This window comes from Euprymna scolopes, chromosome 1, assembly GCF_053919585.1.
Source record: "Euprymna scolopes isolate OS-2025 chromosome 1, ASM5391958v1, whole genome shotgun sequence".
NCBI lineage: Eukaryota > Metazoa > Mollusca > Cephalopoda > Sepiida > Sepiolidae > Euprymna > Euprymna scolopes.
The window spans coordinates 78,353,855-78,378,633 of record NC_136482.1 but is presented as its reverse complement, the minus strand read 5'-3'; the positions used below and the strand labels follow the sequence as shown (position 1 = coordinate 78,378,633).

The window sequence follows — 24,779 nt, the reverse complement described above, 5'->3', positions numbered from 1 at the left end:
AAAAACAAACTTTTGACGATATTCTTTAGTAGACTTTTCAAATAGGCATCTTAATACAGTGCAGACATGCAACTAGAAAATTTACATTTAAATGAGTCGGGACTGACTCTAGGAGAACAGCAGAGAAAATTTGCAACGTCCTTTTTTATTTCTGTTTTTGAGAGGGGAACCTATCGCTATACTTTCCCCTAAATATGTCAAGTGAATTTATATTAAGTCCAATAAGTATGATTGTTATCATTATTATTTCTAATGGAGAGTAGATAATGCATTGTGAATACTTTATCGGCAGCTCTCGTAACCTTGGAATAACCACAAGGGAGGTTGTCCTATCAGCAGGTGCAAATACTTGGGCTACTGTATTTCCATTTTGTTAATGGATTCTGGGTCATACAGTAGCTTCTGCTCGATGCCATATTCGTAAGAAATTGTTATGGCTTATTTCTTCATTTCTTTTTCTTCCTTACTCTCTCTCTCTCTCTCTCTCTCTATATATATATATATATATATACACACACACACACACACACACACACACACATATATATATATATATATATATATATATATATATATATATATCTTGCTTTTACCAAGTCTGTCGACTTGTTCCCCAACTCTCAAAACTCCATCATGAAAAGTCTCTATAAAAATAGATGATTAAATCCAGAAATCCAACTTCCAGCCTAGACCTCCACTACCATGTCTCCTTCTTCCCAATCAGGAGTTTATGTTTCAACCTTCGCAATCCCAATTGCAAGAGACCAAACCAGAACTATTATTCCTGAGCGAAACTGGGATTTGGCCGACTATTTCCCTGAATAAGTTCGTAATATAACGATATTCTAACAACATCAACATTTGACCCTCAAGATTTCTATGAGCCTGGAATTTGTGCCTACATTACATAGGGCTTTCCATGTGGAAGGGGCATCTCCATAGAAGACCCTAAATTACCCTATATGTGCTTCTGGGTTGCACTTGCTCACACCACTGCGCTTATATTTGCCCTCTACCGCCCCCACAATAGTGGAGATACTATCTTTAAGAACATATCTGAGAAAATCCACCGCATCCTGCCTGCTTATCCTTCGGCTAACACTCGTCTGTGGGGGCTTCGATGTTAACAATGTAGAATGATTAGCCGACTCAAACAAAAGTGATGATGAGGGAAGGTTCTGTCACAATTTCTCCATTGGTTATTACCTAACTCAGATTGGTCGCGAATCCATACGTGTGGCTTCTGTACATTTTATCACAATTTGCCCTAAGCTATGTTTATCCACCGTTCTGTCTCCACTAGGATTTTTCCGACAACTCGGTTGTATCAAGATTAAAACGAAATGCAAAAAGTCCCCAAAAGTACCCTTCCATCGTACTGTATATCGATATTCTATGGCTGAGTTGGATAGCTTTCGCACAATTATATCAGATCTACCTCTGCGTTTAATATTTAAAAACAGTGTGTCCTCTATAGTATCAAACCTGACGAGACAGTTAATTGTAGTTATAGATCACTTCATACCCTTCAAGAAATTCAAGCCGTGGTTTTCTCCAGAATGTGTTGTTGCCTTTGCGCACAAAAACCCCACTTTTTCCATTGCTCCCAATACTGAGACAAAAACTGCTTTCATGACTGTTAGAAACTACTGTAAAAAATAACAAAGAACGCAAAAGAGTTGTATGCTCAGTTCGTTAACTCTAAAGTTGCTAAGCAGAAGCTTGGTTCCTACCAGCAGTTTTGGCAAATAGCAAACAGTCCTGAACAGAAGCGTGTGCTCTATCTTTGGTAAAATTTATTTATTCAATCTGGGCAAAAGTAATCAGGTATCGCACTTCGTTAAGTATATATATATATATATATATATATATATATATATATATATATATATATATATATGAAACTTAACTTTGTTGAGCGTTCGAGCGTTATTGCTTGGTTGATTGCTTGAATTCTGTATTATAATATTCGTATTCCTGTCTTTCAATTTCAAAATTTGAATAATATGTAAAACAAGGTACACGTTTTCACAAATTAATTCTTATACTAAAAACGGATATTTACGCATTTTCATTTCAGCAAGATTTCTATATATATACTACGCATTCAATAAGAATCTACATTCACCAAATAACATCATTTGCATATTACATTAATGTAAAATATATTTTAATGATATGCTTATGCTATTAATTATTTGTGAAAACATGAGTGTCTTCATTATTCTATTTAGAACTATTTAAAAAATATACTTCACTTATTTTAAATTTAATGTATATTTAATTTATTTTCAATAATGATCAGACTACTCTTGTTGCAATTAAAGTCAGAAGAAAGTTTATTTATTTAAGCTGTCAGAGCTATTTCCGCTTTAAGCTATTCCCCGTTTAATTTCCATAGAAAAAAATTGAGGTATTTTATGCTCCCAACATGTGATCCACTTTCAGGAAAAGTGTAAGAAGTTAAGATATTCGGTGTATCTCATATAGTATGGGACTAACCCCTTCGCCAGGAAATATGTTTCAACTTGGCAACGCCTGATATATATATATATATATATATATATATATGTATATATATATATATATATATATATATACAGTACATCAATATTTTCGTTTTGTTATGTCAATAATATTTCAATTTGGAGTGTGACTGACGTAAGATGTAATATAATAAATGGAAGTAGCGTAACAGCTATTTGATAATACATTATAATAGGAGTGAGTTCTACAAAGAAAATAGCAAACGAACTAACATAGGAAAAATTCATAAACACAATGTTTTGCATTGCGTATTTTACCTTCGGGACCTGTATAAGGTTATTTTAGAATGTAAGTATTATAATATATATATATATATATATATATATATATATATATATATATATATGTATATATATATATATATAACTGCAAAATCGTTTAATCGAATGCGACAGGAGACAGAATGACGGGAAAATAAACGTAAGTAATTGAGTGCACCTAGCGGCTACCAGGAAAGCGATTTGTTGTAAAAGAAATATGAAAAGCAAAACATGATTTTATAAAAAAAAAATCAATCATAAATAAATATACATAGAAAGGTTAGAATCATGAATGCGGCCTTTATCAAACCATCAGGTCATACTGTTAATCTATTATTCGATAATAATAAAATAAAACTAAGATTGTGTAATGTACAATCTTACGATAAATACTCGAATATGTAATAACCGAAAACAGAAATAAATAATGTCTTATAAAGACTACTTCTCGGTGATATAGTGAGGTATTGGTTCGGAAGCTGAGCGTGTGACTAAAATTACTACGACTTCAAGTATGTTTGACTGGTTTATAGGAAGTAATTATACCGGAGACCTGTAACGCTATAAAATGGATTCAAAACGAAAGAAATGGGTGTATGTTTTATGAAAGCATGAACGAAGCTGCGCCTTTTAAGGCGTGACCATAACAGAATTCTACATACTGTTTATGTTTATAGAGTTATAATGTGAAATCGAATTTAGGTAAATTAACTTTATTTCATTATATATGCAAGTCTGTTTCATGTGTGTACGTGTGAAAGATACACATTTGACCTTCGTTTGACATGACCATGCTTAAATCTTTCATATACCGCTACAATTACTTCTAATCAAACACAATTCCTTATCTTACCAGCCACATTCTTGTCGTTTACTGACCATAAATTTGCCGTTGCACACAAAACACGAGTATTTGGGCAAACTAATAAAATCCAAACCACACATCCATACAAATACCCGAAAAAATATTAAAGCTGAAATTTATGGCTGACTGGCACAAAGCCATTCATATAAACAAAGCGAAATAGATAAAAAGACACTTGTAATCATTGTTCTTTCTGAATAGTTACATCCCCCTTTTGCTTCTATAACAATAAGATTCCGCGTTTTTCACAAATAGAATCATAAGAGATTATTATTCTAACAGCTAGAAATGCATATATTGTTAGCAACAATAATGCATACGTCACAATAGTAATTAGAAATACATCCATTGTTATAAAAAATAGAAATGTTATATCTCTATAAAACCACTATTCCTACAAATCCATACGGGGGGTATTGTTGTCATATATCTGATTGAGCAGCAATTTCTTGTATCTCTTTATTAATAAGATTCCAAAGAAACGTGTTTTCAATCAAGTAGCCGACACTGTCTGGCAAGGTCAAATCTTTATCTCATCACCGCAATGGTTCATTTCTACGTTTGATTTACAAGTACTCACTCGAACGAGCTGCGAGCTAATCGGAACTCTATTGGCACTACAAAGTTAAAACTTCATGAGTTACCCCGATGCCAGATAAATTCTCTTTTGATAGTTTCTAACCTATTGAAATTTAAATGTGATGTTAACTTCCTACTTAAGATGTTCGTGCATGTATGGTCACTGAGTGGCAATGCCCATCGTTTGGTGTGAATAAAACTAAAACCAAACTTTATTTTTACTCCAAAATTTTTGACAAAAGAAAATATCGAATCATTAGAATATTTTTGCTTCGATCAAATATTTCTAATCTTTTTAACAATTATCTCCCTTTTTTGAGAAGGGTGCTTAATGCCCGACCCCTACATTAAAAGCCGACAATTGTCAAACTTTGCAGGAAAACAAAAACTATAACTTCACTAAAAATAACAGAAAGTATGATAGTCATAACAAACTGGTATATATCCTCCAGAGTCAACGTTTCATATAATTTATGAATGCACTAGCTGATCGGCCGGCGTTGCCCAGTCGTACAATACGTTTAAACATGATATTTTGATTTATGCAGATTGCGTATCCATTATTATAGAATCAATCAATAATTTACCCGATGGACTAATTCGCCAAAAAAATGTAAAAAATAATAATAAATAATGATAATGTTGTCTATCAAATTGCGTCCGTGTTTATTTACATCATGTCAGCTGATATTTGGGCTTCACAATAAATGGCGTGAAAAAATTACGTCTAATTAATAGTTTTGAATATGCAAACGAAGAAAAGATTTGCGGCGAATTTAATTATCACTTCTTTTTATTGTAAATGTAACTAATAATAAGAACAATTAAAATAAAATGGTGACGTACATCTGGGCTTGAACAGAGAATCATTCGATCTGAAGTCAAATGCTCTACCACTGAGCTATATCTCCAGATGATAATAAATATTCTTTTTGAGAAGATATCATTTGCTGAGATTTTATTATTTCCCTTGGCCGGTGTAACGTAAAATGTTTCCCTTAAAATTTGTTTTATCATAACATGAGGTAGACTTTTTTTAAGATCGGATTATTCCGATTATTGATACTTATCGAATGAAGTTATGTACGAAACGTATCTAAGAACACTGCCAGCCATATAAAATAACTTTGTGTGAAATTTGCAAAAAAAGAGGTTCAGCCGTTTCGGAAAATATGGGAAGGAACTCACACACACAAAGTGACTTTTATATAATAGTAAATAAATAGAAATATAAGCAGATAAATGATTATTTTCTTTGGAATGACTTGCTTCGTTTTTCTGGGGCTTAATCTCTAGTTAAACAGGATAATATCTTAAAACACCTTTTAACCAGATTTCGAGTAAAAGTTCAATGCATATAGCTTATTAGGATTATATTAAGATTGTAATCTTTGCAAGGAGACATACACTTTGTGCAAAACTGTTTAATTCGGAGAATTACGGTTATATGTCCTCTAACGAGTATTACTCTAGTTGATTCTGATTACAACTCTACTCGTTTGCTAATACCGAGTGAAAATCGCATAAACGAAAATAAATATAGGTCGAGACGAGAATATATTATTGAAGTTGATTATTACCTAACTTTCAGTATTTATTTATCGACAGTTTATGGCCATTATCTTAGCAAATCTAATTTACTAAGATAATGGCCATAAACTGTCTTCTAGTTCCATTAATTACTTCATGTACAGTAGTGGCCAAAGCTAAGGGATAACATTTTAAAACCTAATATTTATTAGAAATAACAACTGTGAAACGCCGGTAGTCGTTATCATCCGTAATAACATATTAAAATTTGAATCATTTGCAAAGGAGAGAAAAAGAACAATTATTTGTGTCATTTTCGAGATTCGCAAAACAATTCATATTAATACCAGCATGTTTTTAAATAATAAAATGAAAAGAATATTCTAAAAATAAAATAATCTAATAAATCATTACTATTTTTTTACAATGACCCATCTACATTTCCTAGAAACGTAAACGTCGTATTTCTTTTTTTTACATGGAACTCACCACTTATCAACACCCGGAGGCCACTCAGAGATAAGGGTTATTGCGTGTACAGTAATCAATGGGACATCATCGTAGTAATCGGGAGTAATGGAGATCTGATAAAGTGTCTTAATAAGGGGACTGTTCATCGGGTACTTGTTTATGTTGGACTTGTAGACATCCAAGTTGTAGTCAGGTGGGAAACAGGCAAACGGAAGAGAGTTCCACAGGCGTGCACTTCTAAAAAAAAGAGCTTCGTTCATGGAATCTACGTTTTGTATTTAAACATATATAAAGAGTGTGGAAAATTAATGACAGTAGTTTCAGCTAAGCGGGTGTTTTTCGTGAAAGATTGGCGAGGGGGGACCAGAGATTGGAGCTCAGACGAGTATTTTCCATGGAAATAAAGATAAAACAAAGACAGGCGAGCAACGTCCCTTCTGTGGGAGAGAGATTGAAGTGAAGATAAAACGGCATCCCCCACTAGGCTGCAAAGTCTATTTACTACTCTGTCAAGGCAGGATAGGCTGTTTTTAGCAGCTCCTGCCCAGATATGGCAGCAGTACTCAATCCTTGGACGTACTTGGCTTTTATATAGATAGAGAATTGTATCAGCAGTGAGATATATACTGGAGCGGTAGAAGAATCCCACCATTTTTCCAGCGACCTTGGCAACATATTTGATGTACGTGTTCTATTTCAGATCAGGAGTAAAGGTCAATCCCAGAATCCGTTTCAATTGATGCCAGATGGGGATCAGAGCGTTGATGAGGTAAAGATAGAAGTTTGGTTTTAGATGTATTAAAAGTAACCAGCCAGCTCTACCCCATTGTAGCTCAAGATCAGGGGAGAGAGAATCAGAGAGAACTTCGTCATTTACGGCCTTTGATGTGTTGCCATGTCTTTTGCTAATTCAGTTGAGAAAATAATTCACTTAGAAAACAAAAACACATTTTAATGGTAGAAACTTCTTAAAATGGCGCATGTGGAATAGCATACTTAATATTTAAATATTAGTCATCAGATGTTCGCTATCTCTTGTTCTGCTCATTGATGTTGTCAGTACAAGACATTTTTTTTTCATTTCTGAATGAATCAGATTAACATTATTGCCATTTGTTTCCCCAATGCCCCTCTCGTTGGAAGTCTTTCTAGAACCGCATCGACTTACGAGAGAAACATGGAAATGTTAACGACATCCTTAAATAAAAGTGATTAAGTGAAACAAAGTGGATTCCAACTTAAATCACTTAAAGTGTTCGTTCGTATCGTTAACCACGTAGCCTCTTGCATCTTCCTTGTCTCTGCTGATTCGAGATTGGTAGTATTTCCGTCTATTTTCTATTTTAATATCTTATATACGATCTATATTTCCGGTCGACGACCATTAATCAGATACTATCTAACTCTTTATGCACATTATAAGAAATTCTATTTCATCTATTACATGCAGTTTCTCTCTAATTTAAATAAAATCAACATTCTATGAATCTTAGGTTTGAACTGACCAGTAATAAATCTTCATAATATATATATAGACATATATACATAAATCAACATCTCGTTTTGGCTTTGAACAAGCTGCAGTATTTGTTCTGATATTCCAGCTTGCTCTATTCTGTATTCGGTCGGTAAAAGAAAGCGTCTTCTAGATTGAAACAGTCTTTGTTTTGGGTAAAATTCGAAATGCCACTTTAAAGAAACTAGACCTTGCATTAAAACCGTTCTTATTATAAGGCCAATGAAAAGTGGTTACATATCACTTTTATATCCTCATTCAGCGTAGAAGAATCCTTCTAGAATAATGTATTACTTAACACTTATGTCATCAATGTAATTACATTTGAAGAATAAATTTTCCGAAATTAAATTGATGTTAGCAAGTAAGTAAGGGCTCTTATAAAGAGTTAAGTGGATTCATTATGCTGACTTTCGTGCTAAAATGCTAATGGAATTTTATTGATATATAATATTGGTTGAGGATATTGATTTTAATAACTTACGAATTTTAGTAACATGAAAAGAATTTCCACCAATGTATACATTTACTTCGATGTTTTAATCACAATTTCGTTGTGAGCTATAATTATGGTGTACTTTAGTTGAACAAAATAAATCCCCACTTTTATTGCTATCATATTTTATTTTAAGTATAATGTAGCTTTTAATTATACATCCACTTCTACATAATACCCGTCTGATCAACTTTCGTTGAACGAATATCTTCAAAGTTGACAGTTTAAATATCATAATTAAAAATATATTTCATCATCTTAGATATGTTCAACCTCGTGCATATTCGTTTAATAGTTGTCATAATTGCGTTTGATACTTTCATTGCTAGAATGTTACATATTGATTTGGAAACAAGATAATTGATACTTAAAAATGTATATAGATCTTTCTATTTCATCTAGTCATTACAGGAATTCCCGTCAGAACAAGAGTAAAATTAATTTCCAGAAGATAACAGAATTGACGCATTTCTATATCATTATATGAAGAATAAAATCAAGCTAAATTCGTAACAAATCCACATTTCTGCAAGACCCCATTACATGAATTTAATTCGGAAAAAGGTTTCAGATAACCTTATAAATGTTGCAGAATAAATTAAAATTAAAAGAGATTTGGTGTAATTATATACCTTATTCACCGACCTTGTGCTTTTTGACCAGTAACTGTGGATTAAATTCAATCCAAATTTAAAACATTGAACTTTCAAACAAGACGGTGTTCTTACAAGAATTTTACAGAGAAACGTACGCATAAACATGTTCTTAATCGAAGACCAATACACATTTTTTTTTAATAAATTTAAGATTTTACGAAACTAAATTAAAATATATATAAATACATATTACGGCCATTTATGTGCAGCAACTGTCTTTATAAATGCATTGTAGTTGTTTATGTATTTATTAGAAGTCCACGTACGTACAAATCAATCCAGGACAGTGTAGTGCGCATCTTAAATACTAATAAAAGACACATATACTTAGTATAAAATGTACAAAAATGGCAATATATGAAATAGTTATCAAAATTGCTATATTTTCGTAATTTTTACTTGGGTATACTTTTCAATGTTCAAATATATATTCCTTTTGAACAGTCTTTATTAGCGATGTTATATACAATATTTAAACGAAGGCAGACAAATATTATTCTTTAATTTTCTATTATGTGAGCTTACGCTATTCAATAAACATTTTCGAAATCTTCATATGACTTGCCAAAATAACCTACAACTCTCTTTATTTCACTCACTATTCATTTTGATCCTAATTCTCTTCGTTTCTGCATTGGTTACTTCTTCATACAAAGATGTCACAGAAGATGCACATCTGTATTATAAAAACAATTTTTTTTCTTGCAGAATGTCAATAAATCTAGCTGTCCTAATACTGAGAGAAAAGGGAGAACTCCATAAACTGGAAAAGAAATGGTGGTATGACAAAGGACAATGTGGTCAGCCTGATAAGGTACGTGTGACATATCATAAACAAATATTTAACATACGTTGCGTCTCATGAAATTAATAGGACTACATTGTTTTTTTCTCCTATACTCGGACAGTAAAAATGTTGGTTGGTTAGTTGTTTTTCTTTTACGGCATATCAACCTTTTACAGGTTATTAAATTCCGAATCAAGTTATTTTAAAGAAAAAAAAAATTAATAGAATGTATTTGTTTTTTTTTTAAGTAAAGTTTTTAAGTCGGTTTCTATTTAACCCATAGTTGGGACCCTAACAAATACTACCAGGAGTCAGAGTGGACCTGAGAGCAATGTCAATTAAGGGGTGGCTCAACACTCCCCAAATCCCGCAAGCTGGTGCCTCATCATCGGATAAAATTTAAGGTCATATCCAGGACCGACAGTAAAAATGTATAATTATATATGAGTAATTCATTACATATATAATGCAATTGTAAAATCTATATATGAAAATACGCAACCCATAAATAGTGAATAAATATTCCAAGTAATACACCCACACATATATATATATATATATATATATATATATATATATATATATATATATATATAACTTGGAATATTAATTTACAATTTATGTGTTGCGTATTGTTCCTATATAGATTTTACAATATGCATTATTAAGCATATTTATAGCATTTGAATTATTTATGATGCATATTTTTGATGCACGTGTAGTATCTATTTACAATCTTTTCATTATATTTGCAATAAGTATGATCATTTTCAGAATATAATGTTGTTATCGAATATTTCACTCAAGTAAAAAAAAAAAACATCAAAAGAAGTAAGTAGCATTTAGAATGCTATATTAAAATTGTTTTGATATTGAAAGTAAATTAAAAAAGGAAATAGAAATGCAAATAACAACAAAAAAAACGTAATGTGCATTTCTAAATGAAAAATAAACGAAAGCGCTTCGCACTATGTTTAACTAATATTCAGTGTCTGAAGCAATCGCTGTCAGTATCCAGCACATTTTGTCAACGTGTTTCTAGTTAGTCTATTATCTTGCGAGTTTTGGACGCAATGAAATCAGTGAAAGCTTAGCCCATGTCTGCTTCATTGGTATAAATTTTTCCACGAAGATAATTATCTAAGTCAGAAACGTTGTAATCGGATGGCGCAAAGTTTTGTTATAAGGTGGATGACACAAAGTCCTAAACCCATGTTGCTATATGTTATGCTTGACCATTTGCGTGACATGCGGACTGGCGTTGCCATCTAGGTTGCACACGTTTCGATTACGACGAGATCATAATGATCTGTTGACATCCTGTTTAACATACCCAAAGCATAATATTGTGTGGGTGCATAGGCGATTTTGCAGTCTTAGTGACGGAATCCTGGGGAGACGACTGGATATTTAGTTTAGAACGCATTTTTCACCACTCGTAAGGATTCGATTAAATCTGGCTGGGGCAGGATGGCGAAAAAGCAAACAGTACTAAACGAGATCTGTAGACATTTCCATCCTTCTCAAAGATGTTCGGCTTATAACTAATGGTCAGGTAAGTGGCTTTGAATGAAAGTTCACTTTGATGCAAAGAGCATCAATATTGTGGAGATTTCTTTCTATATATTTTCTGAAAGTGTAACAAGTCCAAACCTGTATTTGCATTTGTGTTTTCAACAAGGATAACCTGAATACTGTTCACAATTTTAAATTTGTGTAAAACATCAACAACTTGCTCCACAAAAACAGATGTTCACTCCCTTTGGTTCACCTTTGTTGTGTCAAGTGGTCTTTTTTCAGAGTTTTACTGTCATTTTACTCCGTGGATTTTTAGAAGATTTGTGTGCCCTTACCTCTCCCACGTTCAAATTTAATACAAATAAGATTCTCCACATTTTTATTTTGTTTTTCGTAGACATTTCTCTTTATTTTAGACTTTGTTCTTTCAATTTTGCTTTTAGCCATATAAAATTATTATATTAGGTATAAGAAGGCCCATAGCCCTAAAATCCGAGAGCAAGGCATTGACAAGTCTAGCTCCGAGATTAGTTGACATATTACCCTTGAGTTACTCAATAAAATAACTTTTAACAAATATTGACATATAAGGCTCTTTAGGAAAACTATCTGGTTGTTTATAGTCTGCTTCATCATTTGCAGAAGTGGAGTAGTAATGGAATAAAACATCATCCTAAACATATGATGTAAACAATATTGGTGTTTTCATCTTCATACTCTTTTGTTGCCTTAACCTCTCTGTTTCTGTTCTATATTTTGTTGACCCATGCTGGAATGTGCCGTATTTTACCTCTCTAATCTTTTAAATATTCTCGGTTTTCCATAACAACCTGGAATATCAGATTTTATTAATATTAACAATACAGTTTAACAGATAAAATTATGAATTATTTTTACATGTAATATAAAACATGGTTTTCAATATTTATTTTAACTGTAGAAATTTATTTACGTACACATGTGTACGAATAAAATATGTTTGCTTCTTCGTAATAAAAAAGTTGATTACTTTTTTGTTTTAGAGTGCAAACGCAAATAATATGCTTAGTCTGGTAATTTTCTTTGCTGCATCTGACATTAGTATTGTCACAGATTCGAATAAACAACTTGCATGAACATAATGAAATATCAAATAATGAATCTAACTTTTCCGCCAGGAAAGATGTTCTATTTATCTGCTTTGTCTTCTGAAAGCATAGAATGTTAATCTTGTCGACAATACTAATTTTAATGAATAAAAGCAAACAAGGGTTGACAGCCTTCCAAATATCTATCACATCCTTTACTATTAATTTTGAGATACCAAGGTAAGAGAGGAAAGAGGATAATTGTCCATAAAAAATAACTGTCTTAGATAATTTTTTGATAAGTTGGTAGATCAGTTTTATCGTACGGTTATGATAAACCAGCAAATTAAGTTGCAGCTTTACTTCAGGTCGACATTCAAGTAGATTTTCCCGGTGATTTCTATAAAAAACATTCTGCAAACAGTATATATATATATATATATATATATATATATATATATATATATGTATATATATATATATTATCAGAAAAAGTGATTTTAAAAAAGTTCGACGTTCATTAAATTAAAAGGCATGCATACTTACCTTACAGTGGGATTTTGTTCTTAGATTACCTCTTTACCGTCTTTCCACTTAAAAAAATAATATATTTGAAAATAAAAAGTGATTACAATAATTATAAAAGACAATTTGTTTTAATATTTGTCTATTTTTATACATATATATATATATATATATATACATATTATCTACGTTAGAAGTCAAAATAACGCATTATTACAAAATAAACAGACATTTATTTTGTTTGAAATTTCTATTGAATTTCATAAATATATTTTGAAGCAAATCCTCATCTTCGGTATGTCTTTTTTTTCCATGTTGTTGCTGCAGCAGAGAATCAGAAAGTAGAAGTCCGTTTGTTGCTTTTACGGTAGTTTTTTTACATTTCAGAACGGTGCGTTAGATCACGCGGGATTCACGTTAAGATTTTTTGTTCCTTAGACGTGCCGGTTGAGTTTTATTAAAATAAATACGTATTGCATACGTTAGAAGCCAAAACAACGCTTTATTACATAATAAACAGACACTTATTTTGTTTGAAATGTATGTTGAAATTCATTAATATATTTCGAGGCACTTTTTAAATCGATTTTATTATTTCCTTTTCGATAAAACTCAGTTTTAATTTTAAGGATACGTGTGCTCGGTGACACCGATATGATGACTAAAAAATCGCATACTATGGTCTCTTTAATTACTCAAATAAAATTATTTTGTAGGATATCTCCTGATGTTATTTTGCAACTTTTCTCGGATTATTTTTTTACAGTTCCAAAAATGTGTGTGTGCGTGTGTGTGTGCGTGTGTGTGTGCGTGTGTGCGCGTGTGTGTCTTTATACATTTACTTATGTCTTTTATGTCCCATTATTTTCAGGAGTCGTCAAAAACAAGCGCCCTCAGATTAAGTAATGTATCCGGAATTTTTCATATCCTCATAGCGGGTCTGGTAGCCGCCATGCTGGTTGCTCTTCTGGAATATCTGTTTCATTCGAAAATGAGGTCAAGAAAAAACAAGGCAAGTTACACAAAAACACGATTCCCTCTCTCTTCTTACATCCCACATATTCCTTCACTCCCACTCCGAAATCCTATATTTATTTCACACTCGTACACACCCTCCCTTCTCATCCTTCCCTTTATTTTCTTGTTGTTTATACGAGGGGAAAAATAAAACAATACTAAAATATAAAATAAAAATAAAAAGAAATACATGTATATTTTAATAAGTGTTTTCCATAGAATTTTTTTCGTATGTTAGTACATTTTTAATGTAAAAATATTAGCTTGTCCTGCGCATGCCCAAATTAAAATTTTGCCAAGAATGAGAAAGAGGCTTGTCTTTTATATAGTTCTTACTAATTTGTATTAATTTGTTGTAGTGTTGTATTTTTGTGTAGTTCATTTAGCAATGTGCATTTTCCCAAACGAGTTATCAATGTTGTACGTGCTATATTAAAAACTTACTTCAATTTTACTCTAATTATAATGTTTGAAACTGTTTGTCTAATTATCAAAGTCAAGCGCATTTAAACAAGTCACGGTAAAAATATCAACAGAATTGTGTGTAAGTTTTATATTAAATATGGCTATAAAAATATTTTACTAATACTCATGAAATCCGAACAACCGTTGAAATAAGAGATGATTGCACGTTCCTGCCACACTATATATGCTTGATCAGATGATATAACTCGAAAATAAAATCAGTCTTTCTTCACTTATTCTATCAGTAATTTCCCGTCTACTTCCATTTCGACAACTTAAGCAATTCCTGGGCATTGCAAATATCATTGGATATTATACAACACGTGCTTAAATAAACATATCAAAATTCAACCCATGGAATCTTCTGTTAAAAAATGTTATACAATGTTGGAAATTTTCAAAAAGTTTTAGTTTAAAATTGAGTACAGTTTTAAGGATAAGTCTAAGATGAAAATATATATCAAACCACTAAGTCATATATATATATATATATATATATATATATATATATATATATATATATATATATATATATTACAAGATCGGAAGGTCACTGGAAAATAAGGGTTAATGAATGTAAGGTGAAACTGTTGTAATCGATAATGGTGTAAATTGGGCGGAATTTGATTATTTTTTACATCGGACTTAAAGGCTACCATACTGTAGTCAGCAAAGACGTCGGCCAATAGAAAAGTGTTTCACAGGCTGGCATTATAGAACATGAGCTCCGTTTATGGAATCTGCGTTAAGATTTAAGCACAGATAGAGAGTGGGAAAATAGTAAATAGTGGTTGTAGCTTGTCGAGGGATTTTTGAGAAAGTTAAAAATGGTGAGAATACAAGCACTGGCCATTAAAATAATGATACAACAGTAACGGTCTCGCGACGTCTCTTCTCTGGGAAAGTGCTTACAGGAAAGAGAAAAGAGCATCATGCACATTTCAGAACCGGTTCAGACAGGAAAAGAAGAGTTGAACACCTACTAAGATGTGACAACAGTAGTCCATTTTATTGCATACTTGGCCCATACTGATAGAGTATTGCATCGGCAGTGAGACACTTATCAAGCAATAGAATTATGAATACCGTTATTCCAGCGATCGTGCATACAGATTATATGTTTTTGTTCCATTCTAGATTTCCAAGACGCGAATCATTCATTTCAATTGGGCGAAATGGGGGTCAGAAGGATTTCGATGAAAAGAGAGAAGACTGGCTTTAGTTGCATTAAAATTAACCAACCACCTGTGAACCAGAAAGACCTTGGTAATTGCTGATCTTTTAAGTGTTTCCATAGTGACTGTTGTCGGCTGCATAAATGCCTACGAATGATCTAAAATGTGATTTGGGAGATCATTGATGAAGATAAGGAAATTAATTGGGCTCAAAATGGAACTGAAGGATGCTAGCCTTGATACTATGAGTTGTTCTCTTCCATCGAAAACTACTGCTAAAACCTATCAGAAAGAAGGGTTTGTTTATTGAGAGGACATTTTCAGCTATTCCATAGCTGGCAATGTTGTAAAGTAGATCTTTATGTCATACCCTATCACAAGCCCTTGAGATATTTAGAGATATTGCTTTAGAAACGAAGCTTCTAATCCTGAGTGATATTACAGTTAATATATCAGCTCTAGATCTAGCAGGACGGAAACGTATTGCATATCGCTGAGTAGGTCTTTTTGCTGAGGTAGTTGATCATTTGCCACATATTTCAGCAACTTGTTCATGCCACACGGGCGACTGATTCGTCTTTACTGAATCGCACATCTCCGGATTTTGTATACACATGCCAGACTGATGAAGTTATGCAGGGTGCTGGGAAGCATTTCCTATTAAGACAATGCTTAAACAGCTTTATAAGTATGGAAGCTAGTCTAGTTTGAAGTTTTGGAGCCCTATAATGTGAATGCCGTCGAGGCCAGAAGATGCATCATTGAATCAAGTTTTTTTTTATGAGTTTGATAACATTCCGCACAGGTATTTGTATATTGCATAGCAGATTTTCAGTCACTGGGGGAAATATTAGCGGTAGATGACCTTGATGGCAATTGGTAGACTTTGTTGCAAAGACTTTTTGCAAAGAATTCTGCTTTGTTAAATACTTGCGAAATTACATCAGGTCAATTGATAGTGGTTGGCGTAGAGGATCCGATGTTATCCCAACCCCTGTTTGTTAATCGCTAAACTAGTGGGAATGAAGCCTCTACGCAACTACTATACACTTTACGTACTGAGCATACGAAACCCGCATTCTTTATTACTCTTTCTCGTTGGTTACTAATTGCCCTTAAGGTAACTTCAGTTTTTAGAACATCTATTTCGTTGAAAGCTATGAACATATGTGTTTCTGTGTGCAATGATCGTGGCATATTCTGGAGTGAACCACGGTTGAATATGAGCATTTCTTAGAGGTTACGATGCTGTCTATACTGGTAATTAACCATTCTGATACTATACGTTCTTTATACACATGGAATGCAGAGGTATTTGTGATAGAAATGCTCGCCAACTGTGAAAGATAAAATTATAATGTGATAAGAATAATTAAGATATAGAAGCTGAAAGCGTTAAAAGCGGTTAGAACACGTGTGAAATACGAAAAAACAAAATAAAAACAGAATCGGGTAAAATGTTAAATTAAAAAAAAATGATTTAGGTTGTAAAGCTTCTGTTCTCCAGAATTTCACATCACCAAAAACCATGAATGTCAAACATTGTCGAGTTTTTAATGTGAACTACAAGACTTTCATATCTGGAAAAACGCCGAATACAATTTGAGAAATTGTACAAAATTAAATATGTAAAATCGTGTAAAATTTTATAAGTTACAAGAAACAACATTATTAAAATTGTTTAGAAATATTTCTCCATAATTTATGTATTTTTTCCACGGTATATATATATATATATATATATATATATATATATATATATATATATATATATATATATATATATACACTATGCATGTTAGGCATGCGAGAATATTTCGCAATATGATATTAATAATATTTTCTATATGATATTAACAATATTTTGCTATATGATATTAACAATATTTTTCTATATGAAATTAACAATATTTTGCTATATGATATCTACAACATATTACTGTATGATATTAACAATATTTTGCTATATATTAACAATATTTCGCTATATGATATTAACAATATTTTACTATATGATATTAACAATATTTCGCTATATGATATTTACAATATATTACTGTATGATATTAACAATATTTTGCTATATATTAATAATATTTCGCTATATGATATTAACCATATTTCGCTATATTATATTAACAATATTTTGCTATATGATATTAACAATATATTACTGTATGATATTAACAATATTTTGATATATGATATAAACAATATTTCGCTATATGATATTTACAATATATTACTGTATGATATTAACAATATTTTGCTATATATTAATAATATTTCGCTATATGATATTAACCATATTTCGCTATATGATATTAACAATATTTTCATATATGATATTAGCAATATATTACTGTGTTATATTAACAATGTTTTGCTATATGATATAAACAATATTTCGCTATATAATATTAACAATATTTTGCTATATGATATTAAAAATATTTCGCTATATGATATTAACAATATTTCACTATATAATAATAACAATATTTTACTATATGATAGTAACAACATTTCACTATATGATATTAACAATATTTCGCTATATGATATTAACAATATTTCGCTATATAATATTAACAATATTTTACTATATGATATTAACAATATGTTACTATATGATATTTACAATATTTTACTTTGTGATATTAACAATATTTCGCTATATGATATTAACAATATTTCACTATATGATATTAACAATATTTCACTATATGATATTAACAATATTTCGCTATATGATATTAACAATAGTTCACTATATGATATTAACAATATTTCGCTAGATGATATTAACAATATTTTACTATATGATATTAACAATATTTTACTATATGATATTAACAATATTTCGCTATATGATATTAACAATATTTACTGTATGATATTAACAATATTTTACTATATGATATTAACAATATTTCGCTATATGATATTAACAATATTTCACTATATGATATTAACTATATTTTACTATATGATATTAACAATATTTCACTATATGATATTAACAATATTTTACTATATGATATTAACAATATTTCGCTATATGATATTTACAATATATTACTGTATGATATTAACAATATTTTGCTATATATTAATAATATTTCGCTATATGATATTAACCATATTTCGCTATATGATATTAACAATATTTTCATATATGATATTAGCAATATATTACTGTGTGATATTAACAATGTTTTGCTATATGATATAAACAATATTTCGCTATATAATATTAACAATATTTTGCTATATGATATTAAAAATATTTCGCTATATGATATTAACAATATTTCACTATATAATAATAACAATATTTTACTATATGATAGTAACAACATTTCACTATATGATATTAACAATATTTCGCTATATGATATTAACAATATTTCGCTATACAATATTAACAATATTTTACTATATGATATTAACAATATGTTACTATATGATATTTACAATATTTTACTTTGTGATATTAACAATATTTCGCTATATGATATTAACAATATTTCACTATATGATATTAACAATATTTCACTATATGATATTAACAATATTTCGCTATATGATATTAACAATAGTTCACTATATGATATTAACAATATTTCGCTATATGATATTAACAATATTTTACTATATGATATTAACAATATTTCACTATATGATATTAACAATATTTTGCTATACGATATTAACAATATTTCGCTATATGATATTAACAATATTTCGCTATATGATATTAACAATATTTCGCTATATGATATTAACAATATTTACTGTATGATATTAACAATATTTTACTATATGATATTAACAATATTTTACTATATGATATTAACAATATTTCGCTATATGATATTAACAATATTTCGCTATATGATATTAACAATATCTCACTATATGATATCAACAATATTTCGCTATATGATATTAACAATATTTCACTATATGATATTAACAATATTTCACTATATGATATTAACAATATTTTACTATATGATATTAACAATATTTTACTATATGATATTAACAATATTTCGCTATATGATATTAACAATATTTACTGTATGATACTAGCAATATTTTACTATATGATATTAAAAATATTTCGCTATATGATATTAACAATATTTCACTATATGATATTAACAATATTTCACTATATGATATTAACAATATTTACTGTATGATATTAACAATATTTTACTATATGATATTAACAATATTTCGCTATATGATATTAACAATATTTACTGTATGATATTAACAATATTTTACTATATGATATTAAAAATATTTCGCTATCTGATATTAACAATATTTCACTATATGATATTAATAATATATCGCTATATGATATTAACAATATTTCACTATATGATATTAACAATATTTCGCTATATGATATTAGCAATATTTCACTATATGATATTAACAATATTTTACTATATGATATTAACAATATTTTACTATATGATATTAACAATATTTCGCTATATGATATTAACAATATTTCACTATATGATATTAACAATATTTCGCTATATGATATTAACAATATTTTTCTATATGATATTAACAATATTTCACTATATGATATTAACAATATTTCGCTATATGATATTAACAATATTTCGCTATATGATATTAACATTATTTCACTATATGATATTAACAATATGTCGCTATATGATATTAAAAATATTTCACTATACGATCTTGACAATATTTCACTATATGATATTAACAATATTACGCTATAAGATATTAACAATAAGAATCATTGAACAGAGACAAGAAAGTCGATAGTTTTCAATGCTGCAAATCTCAGAAATCTCAAATTTACGCAAAAACACTTCTAACCTTTATGTACTAATTGGCATTGAATTAAATTATTATAACCTAACACAGTAGTAGTAGTAGTAGCAGTAGTAGTATTATTATTATTAGTAGTAGTAGTAGTAGTAGTTGTACTAGTAGTAGTAGTAGTAGTAGTAGTAGTAGTAGAAGCACTATGACCAGGAGTTGTAGCAGTACGGAGCTATATATATATATGTATATATATATATATATATATATATATATATATATATATATATATATATATATATATATATATATATATATAATGGGTTTATAAATTCCAACGAAAGAAAGATGTATATTTAAATAAGGGAGTAGTCACCAACAATGTGTATTTTTTAACATTATTTTATTATTCCGTGTCTTGGTTTTCATTGAGAATTATGTTTTGATCATTGTACTAATGTTTTTAAGTCATTGAAATCGTTATGGGACCGCTTTCTACGCGCGTTTCAGACGGTCTGTGATGTGTCCTCGTCAGAAATTATTTTCAAATGTGTAAAAATGGCGATTTTCGTAGTTAGTTTGAAGTTTTCCCAAGGGGTGGAGGCTTGTAAGTGTTTATTATACATTGGTATGCTGAATTTTTATTGCTTTTTTATTTGGTTTGTCCAGGGAGAAGATGACCTCGCTGTAGTCGCTATCTCTTTCTGCTAATTTTTTTTTACATATTCTTAATATCGTATAGTAAAATATTGTTAATATCATATAGCGAAATATTGTTAATATCATATAGCGAAACATTAGCAGAAAGAGATAGCGACTACAGCGAGGTCATCTTCTCCCTGGACAAACCAAATAAAAAAGCAATAAAAATTCAGCATACCAATGTATAATAAACACTTACAAGCCTCCACCCCTTGGAAAAACTTCAAACTAACTACGAAAATCGCCATTTTTACACATTTGAAAATAATTTCTGACGAGGACGTATCAGAGACCGTCTGAAACGCGCGTAGAAAGCGGTCCAGGAACGATTTCAATGACTTAAAAACATTATTACAATGATCCAAACATAATTCTCAATGAAAAACCAAGGCACGGAATAATAAAATAATGTTAAAAAATACACATTGTTGGTGACTACTCCCTTATTTAAATATATATATATATATATATATATATTTATATATATACAATATCACATGATTATAGAATATTTTCAAGTTAATAATGCTAAGATAAATATTACAAAATATTTGAACAAAAAACTGGTAAATCAACAATAGAAAGCTATCATCCAGGTTCAAAGTTTTCTATTGTATTACCTACCATGATTTTATTAAATATACGGTTAGACATTGTTTTGGTTGTGCATTGAAAGGGACGGGATGTATGAAATAGGCTAAAAACTAATACTCCAAATCACATACAACTATTAAACATTGTTGCAGTTACATTTAATAATAATTTTAAGACGTCATCGAAACTGCCGATACCCTTTAATCTATAATTCAAATGTGTTCAAAACAAGACCGGTTATTAACGCCTGTAGCATATGTGAAAACTAAGAAAGTGAATCCGAGAAATAGTGGGTGAACGAGGAGTTCATCTCACAAATATGATGTTTTAAAACATGTTTCATTGTTTATTGGTCGTAAACGTTGTCTATATTTACAATGATGACTGAATACTAAGTGCTCTGTGCGTTTCTATTCGAAGAAACTTTAAAACGAAAATTCCTAAATACCGTTAGAATATAAACTATCGTTGAGTTCGTTAGTAAACATGCTTGTATAATATGTTAGTTTGACTAGTGTAACCGCCAAACTTGAAACTAGCGATATTTTTTCTCCGCTTATCATGAAATTATATTACGTTGACTATGTTTTTAAAAAATGTATGATCATAAAAATGCTATTGGATACCACATAGCGTTTGCCTTAAAAATTAATTAAAAAATAGTTGAACAATAAAATAGAACATTTACGAACCTGAAATGATATAGAAATAGAAAACAATTGCGAGAATAACATCAAATTAAATCCTGTGTATCGCTTTATTGTAGTCAAATATTGTTTTTAATTTTGAAATTGGTATGAAACGCAGGGAAGTGGAATTTAGTACACTTAAAGAGTATAACAAGATGTCTTATTTCCCTGATTTTTGTGGGATTTTAACAAATATTTTAAAGTTATTCTAATTTTTTCTATTTTCTAGTAATTTTAAGTGTGTAACCCTTTATTGCAAATGTCTAGCAATGTATATTTTCGGTAATAAAACACTATTCTAACTTTATATTTTAATTGATATGAAATACAGAAGATATCCAGTAACAAGAACGAATTTCACATCAACATAAATCCAATAATTCAAAATCATTTTGAATAACCCCTGGTCAACTGATGATGTCAATCGGTGAATTTAATTGATGTGACACTATAGAAAACTTCTAAAATCTTCCTCCAAAGTTCATACATCGACGAAAATTGCACACCTCCTTCATAAACGTTTATCTTTATTATTGGCCAGAGCTGCTCAATTGGGTTTATATCTGAAGAACAAGGTGACCATGTAATCAAATTTTATCTACAAATGGTTAATGACTTAAGGTAGGATGTCGTAGCCTTGGCTGAGTGGGATGGCGCATTGTCGTGCATAAAAAAATCAATTTGCAGTGATGTGTCAATGGAAGGTCATTAAGCCATGGTCTCAAATGCTCATTTAAAAATAAAATATAAGACTGACTTGTCAGTTTGATACTTTCTCGTATCTGAAATAGTACGAGTAATTCATCACAGACTATTCCAGCCCAAAACATGACACTCCCACCTCCCTGTTGACGACAGAATCGATTAAGTATAGGGAATCCAAGAGGACTCCATCCATCTGGCCTATCAAGGATTGCTTTGGCCTAATCGGTGGAAAACCATTTTCACAGTTGGTTTTCATTTATTTCTGAGCCCAAGTCAAACCTTTTCCCTTATGAGTTTGGTTTAAAATACGTCTTGCTATGGGCTTAAGGCTTCTTGTAATTTCGTTTAAGACATTACAGCGTGTTTTTCTGGACAATGAAGGCATTCCAGCCTTGTCAAATATATCAGCGCTGTTTTTGCCCGGCTGTTTGATCAGTTGACGACGAAGTTTTTAACGTCACGAGCAGAAACTGACTTTCTTGTGTTTTTGTTCTTTGTTTGATGTTTAGATTTTCAGCGAATGAAGACAATGCTCTTCGATCTCTTCCAAGCTCATTCGCCAGATCTACGAGAGATAAACCTTCTGCAAAGTCCTGCAACAACACGTTTCTTTTTCACTAACTGCCAATCAACTTCTTCTGGGCATTTTGGGAGACCTGTAATAAAGTGATACATATTTAAAATTACCAGAAAATAACAAAAATTAGCATAAGTTTCAAAATATTTGTTCAAATTGCACAAAATTAAGGGAAATAAGGCACCTTGGTATGCTCTTCCAGTGTGCCAAATTTTACTTCTCTGCGTTTCATAGCAATTTCACATTTAAAAAAAAATATTTACCTTCAATAAAACGACACACAAGGTTTACTAACACTTTACTGAATTAAATGTGACGAAAAAAGTATTTGTTTATTCCAAATTGCATTAGAAAAGTTAATATGTAAGTCTGAACAAAAGTAAACAAATTGGTTCATTCGTCATAAATATCTGGCTACTCAGCAAATACAGATACCTGTTCTTTACAGTTTGCAATTGATCACATGGGAGTTGGGATATTTAGATATTTCAACTGTTGTATAAGGTTCTCATTGAAACTGGTCCTTTCAAAGGATGGCCTAGATATGACATCTGGTCAACTCGTAGACAAATTAGTCGAGTAATTATAAATATCTTGCAACTCAAAATAAAGGGATATATGTAATTCCTCACAGTTTGCAACTGATCTCATGCCAGATGGAATCTTTGGTCGTTTTTTGGTCTTTTTTGTTTTACGGCATATCAACCCTTTTCAGGTTATTTAATGCCGAATCCAGTTATTTTGAAGACATTTTTTAAATAGATTTTTTTTCAAGTCGGTTTCTATTTAACCCATAGTTGGGACCCTAACAGGCACTCCCCCCCGGGTCAGAGTGGACCTGGGAGCAATGGCAATTAAAGGGTAGCTCCACACTCCCCAAAGCCCGCAATATAAGCGGATATAGTTTAAGGTCGTATCCCGACCCAGATGAAATGTTTGAGGATTATAACTGTTGCGTGTGTTTCTCATTAAAAGTGTTTTTCTAGCCTTTGCAGAAGTAGCAGTTACTTAATGGGTTTTTGGTTCTGTTTCAATTACTGCAACATTAATGCTGGGTGCGGGCTTTTCTACTGGAGACCAAAACGACACCTTTTCTACATAGGTTTTCAACACTTTGAAATGATCCGGTTTTTCATTATTATTTCCTGCTAAGTATTAGGAAATTATGTATGGATTGCTTACTTGTTAGCATACGGCAATAAACATGC

General features: G+C 30.6%; 1 protein-coding gene across 2 annotated transcripts in view; it reads left to right on the top strand.

Annotated features, from left to right (window-relative positions):
* The window catches only part of LOC145242245 (glutamate receptor 2-like), an 815,605-nt gene that overhangs the window by 456,047 nt on the left and 334,779 nt on the right, over window positions 1–24,779 (top strand). For both annotated transcript variants that reach the window (XM_080105285.1, XM_080105346.1), the window contains exons 15-16: window positions 9,629–9,734; window positions 13,689–13,829. In XM_080105285.1, the coding sequence (XP_079961411.1) occupies window positions 9,629–9,734; window positions 13,689–13,829 (247 nt within the window). The remainder of the gene's footprint in view (window positions 1–9,628; window positions 9,735–13,688; window positions 13,830–24,779) is intronic.